This window comes from Halyomorpha halys, unplaced genomic scaffold (genome assembly GCF_000696795.3).
Source record: "Halyomorpha halys isolate HHAL.00 unplaced genomic scaffold, Hhal_1.1 Scaffold303.1, whole genome shotgun sequence".
Taxonomy (NCBI): Eukaryota; Metazoa; Arthropoda; class Insecta; order Hemiptera; family Pentatomidae; genus Halyomorpha; species Halyomorpha halys.
The window spans coordinates 1,240,990-1,253,631 of NW_027115075.1; the positions used below are offsets into that span (position 1 = coordinate 1,240,990).

Genomic DNA, 12,642 nt, shown 5'->3' on the forward strand with positions numbered 1-12,642 from the left:
CTAACTTTGAGACAAATTTTCATAACTCAGTGACTGCTGAATGTAGTAGCAGAAATATAATATGTATACATATTATTTTGTTTAGTTTTTATGCAGTCTACTCCTTTCTGATAAAAAGCTAGTCATATTTTGGGTAAAACATAACAATCATTATATAAGTATTTGGCAATAAACTTTCTTAACTATAGTGTATAAAGGGTAAAATAAAAACAAATACTTATTTAATCATTTTTTTTAATTGTATGTTAACATAGTTTCATTTTTTTACATGTTTTTCATTCCACATAAATAGAAAACATATTCAACTTTTAAACCAGCAATATTAACTGGGTACTAAACACAATAAAAAGGAAATATTAACTTTCTTTATTTATATGTTTAATACCAAAACACTTCAAGTAATGTGGATGTTTTTTCTATTTTTTTAAAAGGAATTTTTTTTTTAATCAGTTTTTATAAAAAAAATACTTTAGTCCAGTGACTGACAAGCATCTTACATAAAATTTTAAGCAATAAACACAGGATAATAATGAAAACAATAACAACTGATAATCCACATTTTCAGTTTCTCTAAATGTTTATAAGATTTATGGTAAATGAAGTAAGGAGACTTAGGGGTTTAGTGGAATATATAAGTTAAATCAAGAGCGTTGACATAACTTGATGTAAAAAAATTCATTTTAATCCAATAACTGGTTGCTGTGATGAAGTCAAAACTTTAATTTCAGGGAAACTACGGAATGTTTTACTTTAAAATGTAAAAGGAAAAATGATTTTTAATTTTTTTTTTTCCATCACAGCACCATAATGGTCATAAAACAATATCCAGAATAACTTCCAATTAAAAGAAATACATAAAATTTACCAAAACATTTTAATGTTGCAAATAAATGCAAAAATTTATTGAACAAAGACACCATTATAATATAATTAATAGTATGAATACAATAATAATAATAATTAAGAACCACGAAAATAATACAAAACAAATCAAGATTACAATTAAGATTAAAAATAATGTCAATACGCTGCAAAGTCACAAGAAAGATAGAAATAATAGTTGTAAAAAAAAAGAAAAGTTACAAAAATAAATTTTGAACAGGAATGGGAGAACTTAATACGAGAGTAAAAAAAATATCCTCGCCTGAAGACATCATGGACAAAAGGTGGAGACTGAAAATTATCTGTTAATATTTATAAAAATTGTTTCAAGACAGTTACTCGTTTCTTTTTTAAGTTTTTGGCAATTTTTTTTTTTTTTTTAAAGTTTAAGGCATTATTTCTGTTCCTTTATTCTTTTCGATAGGTGAAAGGGGCGAAGAGAGCGTGGTCGGGTTTCCCCCATTCCTTAAGTTATGCTGGCCTTAGGACCTAGCCTAACTGCAACAGTTTACTTCTCTTATTCTTTTTTAACAGATGCAGCAGCTTGCTTAGCCTGGTGGGCCTGTAATACAGCCACAGCTTCTTCAACCTAAATAAGAGTAAAAAAAAATGTTACAATGTTATGTTAAAAACATTTACAATACTTTCTAGTTGTATTCATGTACTGATTAGGAATTTAAGTAAAAAGACTAAGTCACATAATGTCATCAGTCATTATTAGCAGGCAACGTATAGGCAATGACAAAGCTTAGAGCAAAATCTAGTAGCTAGTCCCCTAATGACCAATTTTTTAAAAATATATATTTTATGCCATTCATTATCAATTCATTTTGATTGTTGGTTAAAAAAAATAAAAATCAGTGATATTATCAATTTATCAATATTTACACAACACCAGATGAAGAAATAAGGAAAACATCTTTTGAGACAAATGGAATCCGCCATTGAATCTAGAATACAGGTGCTGGATATTAAATGAAATCAAGACTAAAATTTACTCATACAAATTTTCTTAAAAAATACTACTTATTACCAATATAGTCCCATTAATATTGACACCGAAAGAGTTAACCCAAATTGTAACATTTAACAAATAAATAAAACCAGGAGTGTGTAATATCACTATGTGCCTTAGCCTTTAGTTATATTAATACATTAGCAACCCGAGTTCTGACAAGATTCTTTTTATATGATGAAAATTATACTAACCTTGGCCTTGAGGGACTCGTGGTGTTCGAGCATATGCAGCAATTCTGAGTTATCGATTTCTAATAACATTCCTGTAATCTTCCCAGCAAGATCGGGATACATGCTCTGAAAAAATAAGTAAAATATTGAGCAAAAAATTAGAAAATTACAAACAACAGATTAATACTCTTAACTACAAATATGAAAACTGAAAATAGTATACTATTCTTTATGAAATATATGGATTACCTGAGATCATTAATCTAAAATGAAAATATAGAATGATAAATTAATATAAGAGCTCCTGGATATTCAAGGAACATCAAATACTAGAAACTACTGGTTAGAAGTCAAGCTGTCCAAGTTAAATTTTTTTTTTTTTTGTTGAATCTAATTTATCAGAAGTGGATATTATATTTTTGTTTCAATCTCATAATGAGAGTTGAATCATCGACTGGAACAATTTTAAATGAATTGTTCTTTTATTCATTTAAATCTACTTAACTACAACATATGTTATAAATTATATGTTTAACAGAAATACATTAAGGAACATACTCTGATAAGTGGGAAGAGTCTCTCTCCGAGCATCTGTTTCTGCTCTTGAGGATTTGCTGATGATAACATGCTTGCGGTGAGTGGCTCCTGCCCTTGAATGTGTAGGGCTTGTTGTGGAGGACCTCCTGCACCTGCTCCGGCTCCACCTCCCATCGGTGGTGGGTTGCGCATATTTGCAGTATACTTGTAGTTTGCAGGACGGCCTTGAGCTGATACAGATACTGGAGCACCCTTTAACAAAAATATGTTACAGTTAGATAATGCAAATTCACAGAAAAATCTTACTATTCCATTAATCATTATAAAAGAAATAGGAGGAAAAAAAGAACTATTACTCAAGCTCAATACAATCAATTTAAATGAGTTTATTGCAGTATGCAAAAAATAATATCTACTTAAAAATATATACTTTTTTTTTTAATATTAATTAAAATCCATAGATTGAAATCAGCATTAGATATGAGATAATATATGTCTCAGATATGATCACTTTCAATAAACAGTTAGACAATACAATGTCATTAAAATTTAAAAAATTAATTTTGTTTTAATATAGGCAAAAATATAAGAAACAGAGCTATATTTAAATAGTATATTAACCTGAGAAGCTCCTTGGGCCAACTGCCGGGCAACAGCTGGGTTCGCGGCAGCGGCAGCGGCAGCAGCAGCTGCATTGGCTGTTGGTCGACCAGCCGCAGCCACGGCTGCTGCAGCAGCACTGATGGACGAGCGCATAGCTGCGGCAGCAGCGGCGGCACTTCCTGGGCCACCACCACCACCGGCAGCGCCTGGGCCTCGTGGTCCACTTCTGAATGGCCCTTGCATGTTGGGAAAACCTGAAGGAAAAATAAATTCAGTAAAATTACCAACTAAATGACTAAAAATAATAATTTAACAGTAATACTTTTCTATCATATGGAAGTAGCCACAATATTCGTGATATTTACTATAATATAAAAGAAATTTGAATAGGAGAGTAAGATTTAGCCAATACCTGATGCAGCAGCTTGTGTGCTGGGTCTGACTTGAGGTTGGGCAGGCCAACGAGGCTGAGGGCGCATCTGAGCCATTTGAGCAGGGCCAAAAAATCTTTGCGGCTGTGGCAAAGTAGGAACAAAGTATCCACCAGTACCACCAGTAGGAAAGATCTAAACACAAAAATTATGTTATCTATATCATCTAATCAAAATATATATGCATAAAATCAATTTTTTAAAAATTAATTTTACCTGTCCCATCTGTTGCATACGCATATTGGCCATTCTTTGCATATACTGAGATGCTAAATGAGCTTTGCGGTCTTCTTTTCGTTGAGCAAGAGCAACATATAAAGGCTTAGTTCCGACGATACGACCATTCATTTCAGTTACTGCTTTAGTAGCTTCTTCAGGAGATGAAAAACATACGAAACCAAATCCTTTACTACGCCCTTCCTCTAACATGACCTAATAATAATAAATAAAAATTATTAATTATAATTAAATAAATTACCACAAACAAATCAAAATATTAATGTTCACATATCAACTTTAATGAATTAAAACAATATTTACCTTTGCACTAGTGATAGTTCCGAAAGGAGAGAATTCTTTTCTTAATCTTTCATCATCTATGGTATCATCCAGATTTTTAACATATAAGTTGACGCCCTGATAACGGTTCATACGTTCCATTTTAAGCTGTTCAAACTTTCGTTTAAGTTCTTGTTGACGCTCTGCTTTCTTTTGCGCTCTTCCAACATATAACGGCTAAACATTGAAAAAAAAAAAAAAAATGTTTAGAATAAATCGAAAAAAAAAAAAAAGTATAAATATTCTTTTAAAATGAAATGCACTAATCTACGATGTTTATTACCTTTCCTTCAATGAGCTCTTTCCCATTTAGATCTTCAACTGCTCTTTCAGCAGCTTCTGGGTCTTCAAAAGCAACAAAACCAAAACCACGAGACTTTCCATCTTTATTTACAACCTAAAAAAATAACATTTAAATAACCCTTGATACATCATTGTACATTTAAATGCCTAAATAATATAAGACAAATAAGAATAATATAGGACTTACAAAATTAAAAATTCTGAACAGTCTATTGATATTAATTTATTTAAAAAAAAAATAAAAATAAAATAAATTTACTTCAGTTTAATCACGCTTTTCTTTACTAGATCAACCTTATTTATTAAAGTATTATAATACCTAAATTTTAAAGTAGTTATGTTGATTGTAAAATTTAACCCTAATGAAATAAGTTTGATTGTTATTTATCAATAAATTAAACTTATTTTATAGGTGTAAAATTCAACTCAAAACATAACCATTTCATAAACCAACATTAAAATATAAGTACTAAAATATTAACTAAATGAGGCTAGTTCAATAAAGAAAAATACATAAGATACTCAGCTAATAATTCAGGTCTACACAAAATCAACTCGATACCTATTACTAAACTAAGTGACTTGCCTCAATAGAAACAATATTGATTGTAAACATATAAGTTAAAAAAAAATTAAGAATAACCTTGAACTAAATATGTTGCAGAATAGCTTTCACTTGGTAAAAATTCCAGATCTGAGCAACTAATTTTAATTCAGGAATTCTGATCAGGAAATATTAAATTATGTAACTAAAAAGACTTACAACAGTGTGGCTGGTGATCGGCCCATATTTCTCAAACATTTCTTTAAGCATGTCATCAGTAAAATCCTCGCCAAAGTTTTTAACATACACATTAGTGAAAAGTTTGGCTTTTTCACCTAATTCCTTTTCACGTTCTTTCCGCGGAATGAACTTGCCGACAAAAACCTAAAAGAAGGTAAAATCAGTCATGTAGCTAACAATACTAAACAAAAAAAAAAAAGTAACAATTTCACAGAAAATATAAATGGCCTAATCACATTAACTGGTTTAACATTTCAAAAAATAATAATAATTGTAATCAATATTAAATAGTAATATTTAGAATTCCACAATTAGATTTTTGAAAATATTACGAAAGATGAAATAACTAACCTTTTTACCATTGAGCAACATTCCATTCACTTTATCAATAGACTTAGTGGCAGCTTCCTCGGTCTCAAAATGGACAAAACCATATCCTTTTGAAACACCATTTTCATCTTGTGCCACCTATAACAAATAAATAAAAATGTTCATTTACAACTGAAGTTTAACAAATTAACTTTTAAAAATGTAATTTATCAAATATATATGATGTATACAATAGCGCAAGTACTTACTTTGCAACTGAGGATATTGCCAAAAGCTGAGAAAGTGTCATACATGGCCTTATTGTCAATGCTTTTGTCTAGATTCTTAATGAAGACATTTCCTACTCCAGATTTCCTGAGAGAAGGATCACGTTGTGACCACATTATACGAATTGGACGACCCTTAAGGTTGTCAAAATTCATTGTATCCAAAGCTCGTTCAGCTGCAAAAGAAGCAAACAAAAAATTAAATTTAATGATTAATTAATTTAAACCACTCAATCAACTACATATTAAAATTTTTTTATTATATTTTTTTTTTTTATAAAATACATAATAACTATTAAACTACTATTTTTTTTTATTCTTAACTAAAATTAAAAGATATGAAAATCATTTTCTTAAAAAAAATTAGGTGAGCTGTAAAAGCCGACCCTAAAAACCAAAACAGCCTTATATAATAGATGTAACACAAAACCTGAATCCTATTAAATATAAACAAACTACCAAACTCATTGTAAGGATTAACTTTTTAATTTTTTTTTTCTTTTTATATAAAACTAAAAATACATTAAATTAATAATGTTCGAGAGGCATTATACAAATTTTTTGGTCAGGCTTTGCCTTAGTCAACAATTTAATAAGTTTTTTTTAGATTATATAAATAAGAGTATTTATTGTTTTAGAGGACTGGATATAACCAGTCTGATAAGCTGTACTATGTACCAATCATTAACTTCCTACCTTCACTGTTGAATACTTAAAGTCTTGATCAACAGTATTAGTAGTTCTTTCAATAATTCATTTTTTATTTGTTTTAAATTTATCTAATAACTATCAACGTAAAACCAAAAGAATAAATGATGTTAAGGGGCATGTTGGGACATAGAACCACATTTTAAAGGTGCCCATAATTTAAATTATTATTAGATATACAAAATGACTTTTAAATAACTGGATTATGAGGATGTGAAACCAAAAGATTTAGTAGTTTAAATAAGTAACAGCATGCATGCTTCCATAGCTAAAATTAACTTTGCTATATTACAACTGATTAAAGATTAATTTCAATATAAATTACCATTAATTAACCAAACAGACTATAAATAATTAGATGAATAAAGAACATTGAAGAACAAGTGGAATAAAAAATAAAATAATTCTTAAATGAAACACCATGCTTGCAAAATTGAAATTAACTCAACCATCATACAATTAGTTTTACTAATTCTTTTCTAAAATTATTACAATAATTCTTAATAATTCAATAAAATGACAAAATTTAGGAGACATAATGAAATCAAGATGATTTAAAGGTTGAACAGGAGACACCATGCTTGCTAAGTTAAAACTAACTCAGCCCATATTGGTTTCCAAAAATTGTAAAGGGTAAGAGCACCAAAATTATAGCATTACAAACCAGTTCACTTAATAAAATATGGAAACAAATTTTCTAAAATATTAAGCAATTACATCACATCAAAAACATGGTTGGGGACCCAAGGTCATAAATGTGGAAACAAAGACTTGAAACCATGCTGTGGTGAAACTTAACAACTAATAAAATTTAAAAATAATTAGAAGTTAAAGAATCAAAACTAGGGTTAAGAATATTCGTCTGATTCATAAAAAAAAATATCATAACCACTAAGACTATAATTAAAAGAATAAATTAATAGGGCAGCACAATACACCAAAATAAGATTATACTAACACTAATTCTAACAAAAAAAACATAATTAGAAGAAAAAAAACTTACCATCTGCAGGTTGTTGGAAATTGACATATGCATAACCTAATGATCTTCTAGTGATCATATCTCTGCAAACTCTAATTGAAAGTACGGGTCCAGCCGATGAAAATTTTTCAAAAAGCATTGCTTCCGTAACGTCTGAGTGCAGGTCACCCACATATAAGGATGCCATGGGATAATTAGGTCCTCCTGGTCCTGTATTCATTTTGGCTGTTTGCTATAATTTCGACAAGAAACACAAACCGAACAAAGAGAACGGGGCTCACAAATTGCTTCGAACGAATGCTCACCGTACGTCAGAGTCCTATCCCAGACCACGTTGCACTTCTTCACAAACGAACGATAAACGAACAATTTGTTTAATTTTTTTTATAATATTTTACTATTTTTTTGTATTTTTAAAGTTTTATAATTTTTTTGGCGTTTTAACTACTTTTAATCACGAAAAAGTGGGTTGTGTGACCCTGTTGGTAGGAAACACAACCTCACAATAAAAGACCTACACTTCTTAAGGAAGAGGGCTTGAAACTGGGTCATCGCCGTAGCGCGCATGGCCTTTATTCATCCGCGCCAAATTGTAACAAAATAGTTACTTAGTATTACCTATATTTCTTGATGAATTCCCTTCAAAACTTATGAAATTTTGTTATAAAAATTATTTAAATAACTACCATAAAAAGTTTACATGCAATTTCTTCTAAGAAATTTCACAACATTTACTAATTATACACACGCACACCATCTAACTTTTAACAACTATTATTTGATTTGAAGCTAAATCATTCAACAAGCTACACAGATTTTGTAATACCTTTTTAGCGATAGTAAATTGTTTAGATGAACATCTCTAAAACAAAAGTTTTATATTAATATCAATTGTGATAATATTTTCATGTTTCAATTTATTTTTAAATTTAACAATATATAGTATATTTTTATATTTTTAACCTTGATATTCATTTTTTTTTTAAATGTACTTATAAAAATAACTTTATCTTATATAACAGGTCAGTGAGTGATAGTCGCGGAGGCGGGAAAATATACTCAAATTAGTAGAGGAAGTATACCAATTTGCAGGTTATAGCATACCCAAGATTCAAATATTTTGTAATTTTTTATTTTTAAAGACTATACCAAAAACCAGTTAATAATGGACTATCCGGATCCTGATGAAGAATTTGAATTAGCTCATGCAGCTGAAATTGAAATGATGAATGAAATGGATGGTAAATTCCTTGAGATGAATTATACATTGACTCACTCATATATAAATAAAAGATTTATCCCATTTTTTTGTATAATATAATTTCAAATAAAATATTCGTCATTTGATTTTAGATTATTATGAGCCTCCATCATCTAGTTTGTCTTTGAAAAAATCCAAAAGAAGTCTTGACTTTGATCAGTGCACCACTCCTAAATCCATTCATCCTGTAAGTTTTGAGGATTTCTTATTTGAATCTAGTCATTAAGAAATATATTTCATGTTCTCGGGCACATATGTATCTATTGTTACTGTTCGGTATGGACATGTATCACTGTTTCAGAACATGATGTGTTCATATAGCTATTTTTGTGACATGATAATTTTCTCAAATTATTTTCTTTCATAATGTTTTGTTCATAAATTTTAGTAATATTCATTGTAAGAGCACTGTTGTATTAGTTTTATCCTTGTAGACTCAGGAATTTATTTTTAAGATAGAGAATTGATGGGGTTTATAAGGAATTTGTGAATCAAGATTAGATGGGTAGATCCTTTTTGCTTTATGCATATTTTATACAAATATAGATTGTTCATTTATTAGTCATACGAGTAATATTATCTCTCAGTTCCAAATAAAAACCCAAGAACCAATGCAGTTATTAAAGTAACTTAATGACATAGCGGAACAGGGTAGTTCTATTAGTAAGGTACTGCGATCACATCTCCTGAACTCGAATATGGTTATGGCAGTTAATTATTTGTTTTATTAGCTGTGGTTTGACTCTTTATTTGTGAAAACTTAGAGGCTGAGAGTTGTCCTGACAAAATCATCTTGCTCAACCATGGATATAGAAACAATACTCTCTTGCCAAGTATTGAACCACTTCATTGGCTATTGTGGTATAACTTTTTTTATGACTTCATAAATTCAAAATGAAAAATAATTTAATTACATTCAATTAAACTTGAAGAAATTGAAATAAATAATTCTAAAATTAAATTTACATTGATAAAGCCCACAAAACCTCCTATATAAAAAATAAATATTACTTTAAACCAAATCATAGTAAAACTGATATATACAATCACTGTGACAATGAATATGTGATTATAATAGTTCATTTGGTTTAATGACAATAAAAATTTAGTTATCGAATCAAAACATAAATTCAGTATAAATCATTGAAGTTAGTCTGTTTTCCAATATTATATTAGATGTCCTTGGATTTTCAGGTTTAGGAGTCATTTACTGACAGAGTTACAAATTGTTAAACCTTGTGCAATCTCGAGAGGCAGTATCATGGGCATCCTTGCTGGTGTTCAATTTTTGAATAAAATCTAAGGTTTGAATTATATAGACGTGTATAACAATAAATTCAATTAAAGTCTAAATGTTTTTTTAATTTTGAGATTAGAGGTATTAATTAGAATCCTTGATATGTAAGATTGTTATTGATTAACTGAAATTTCACTCTTTTTAAAAAAAATATATATATATATATATTTTTTGAAGATTATAATGATTAGCTTAGAATATTCTCTACAACCTAGCTCACATTTTTTTATTCATAATTTATGTTTTATAAATCTAATTGGCTTATTATTAATAATAATTATTTGTCTTTATTTCAATAAAATTATATTTGCAAATATATTTAAAGCATTGGTCCTTAGTTAAGCAGTATAAATTGTCGCAATGATATAATTAATTTTTTATATCTTATGTTCCTTTCCTTTTTTATTTTGTTATTAGAACAATTTAGCCTTATATAGGAAGTCCCAAGGAGCAGGCAGTGTTAGAGGTACCCAATCCTGATCTAATGATATTCTTGTAGCACCGTACTCCAACCACCTTTTTTTTCCGCTTACAGGTATTCATATAAGAGAAGCATTTACCAAATCATCCTTAGTAACTTTACTTTTTGGAATTTCATGCTTAGAGAAGGCTGAAAGGTTGCCAAGCAAGGATTTGATGAATTTGTTAAGCTTAGAAAGCTATTATTTCGTCATGTATAGACTTTTAACATTACAAGTGACAACCTTTGGGCAGATTTCTCCATTTATATAAAAATTTAACTTTGGGAAATTAAAATTGACTGTCGCTCATGTGTTGGCCTACTACTACTATTTAAGATGATTTTTTACAGGCAGTTGCTGGCCCATCTAATCTCTCAGATGTATTAATTGATTCTCCTCAACTTAAAGAAAACAAGAATCTTTACAATACTCCTGATGGGTGCATTCCATTGGATGAAACCTACAATAAAAGAACAGTTGATGACCTATTTGGAGATATAGATGACCTTGAAATGGAAGAAAGTGAGTATATTTACTCAATTGAATTTCATAATTTACTAAGATAATCTATTGAAATTTCAATTATACATATCGATATGTTGTATTGACGAATTGTAATTGTTTATTTATTGTAATAATTGTATATTTGTTTCTTTAAAGGTTGAATTCCATTTTTTAGGGTTTAGTAATTAATAAACAATCGGGAAGTGTTTTGCTTTATATTTAACTTTTTTTTTTACCCTCTGTATAAAAAAACTTTTGGTATGCTGTTATGATGCTCATTATACTATAATTAAATTACATTTTGCAGTATAGGACTCCAATGGGAGTCTTGGCTGAAAAAAAAAATTATATTTTAAGTAGTTGCTGTGATTTTTACTTTTACTTACATATCTATTGAATTTATAGTAATGGCACAACATTGTGATTGTGCAAAATTTCGAATTCGAGTTTTCAACAGAAATACACATGTTTAGGTCCCAGAATCCAAATAATTTCATCTCAGAACGTTGAGAATATCCTCATGAGGCTCATTCAATTTTCATTTTATAACATAATTATTATTTTATCAGTTATTGATAATAAATTTTACAATTATTAAACTTATTAACTATACCTTTCTTTAATTTTATAACTAAATTAATAACAAAAAATTCACTATTCAAACTGGTTGTTTAATTATGGGGATTGGATGATTAGTGGAATTGCAATATTTGTAATTACATATAATTTAACATTTACTAATATTTCTTTAATTTTCCTAATGACTTACATTGTCTATGTATGGTTTTTATAAATTACTTTTTGAATTTATTGTTAATGTAAAGCTTTACTTTGTACTTGTAATTGGTTGTAAATAACTGCGATCTGGTTTTGATTCCAGTTTCTCAGGATATTTCTTAATTTGTATAAACCCTTGAAAGCACTGTAATACTGATATATAGTAATAAATATCACAAGAAATTACTATTATTGGAAGTTAATAAAAAATTAATTGTTGAGTAAGTAAGAAAGTAATAGTGAAGAGATTATTAAGAGTGTCTGTTCTGGTCGATGGTCAAGATCAGAGTAATATTAAGCTCTGTGTACTATCCATCATTCTGTCCACTGATTTTTTTTTTATTCTTTCTAGCTTCTTATTGGTTGAAAACTTTGTCAACTGCTATGTCTATTGTTTGGCACAGCTTTGTTCATAAACAATTTGTTTATTTTTTTTTTTCCTGACTAATTCTCAATGAATTGTTTTTTTGAAATTATATTGCTAACACATGGTCTACATTTCAGAAGAAATATACCGTCTACTGACAATAAGCCAAATCTCAACTTACTATGAATCGTATAGCAGGCAGTGTCTTAGATATATTTTGAACTATTATATATTTATATTATTTTTGTTGATGTATTAAAATTAATTATTAGTAATTAAATTGTTCTAGTGTTGTCAATGAAAAACATAAATAAGTATGATTAACTTATTTTAATGTGCCGACGTTTCGGCTAGAGTTTCTAGCCTTCTTCAGGGCTAAAAACAAAACAAGATAACAACCACA

The 12,642-nt window shown here is 28.8% G+C and overlaps 2 protein-coding genes across 7 annotated transcripts in view; one reads left to right on the plus strand and one right to left on the minus strand.

The window, feature by feature from the left end:
- Positions 1–660: 660 nt before the first annotated feature.
- On the minus strand, positions 661–8,072 carry pAbp (poly(A) binding protein). The gene is made up of 12 exons (XM_014421100.3): positions 7,594–8,072; positions 5,865–6,058; positions 5,638–5,754; positions 5,266–5,430; positions 4,483–4,596; positions 4,182–4,376; positions 3,858–4,073; positions 3,623–3,776; positions 3,229–3,464; positions 2,629–2,859; positions 2,092–2,196; positions 661–1,471 (listed from the first exon to the last, which is right to left on the minus strand). Exons 1-12 carry the CDS (start codon positions 7,790–7,792, stop codon positions 1,400–1,402), a joined length of 1,998 nt encoding a protein of 665 aa, XP_014276586.1. The 5' UTR covers positions 7,793–8,072; the 3' UTR covers positions 661–1,399.
- Positions 8,073–8,563: 491 nt separating this feature from the next.
- Positions 8,564–12,642, plus strand: part of cutlet (chromosome transmission fidelity protein 18 homolog) — an 86,770-nt gene continuing 82,691 nt past the window's right edge. For 2 of the 6 annotated variants that reach the window (XM_014421097.3, XM_067052168.1), the window contains exons 1-3: positions 8,564–8,813; positions 8,926–9,020; positions 10,942–11,113. In XM_014421097.3, the coding sequence (XP_014276583.1) occupies positions 8,738–8,813; positions 8,926–9,020; positions 10,942–11,113 (343 nt within the window). In that variant the 5' untranslated portion in view covers positions 8,564–8,737. Of the gene's footprint in view, positions 8,814–8,925; positions 9,021–10,048; positions 10,138–10,520; positions 10,666–10,941; positions 11,114–12,642 lie in introns of those variants that run through there. The other 4 variants (XM_014421096.3, XM_067052165.1, XM_067052167.1 and 1 more) reach the window with 4 other exon arrangements.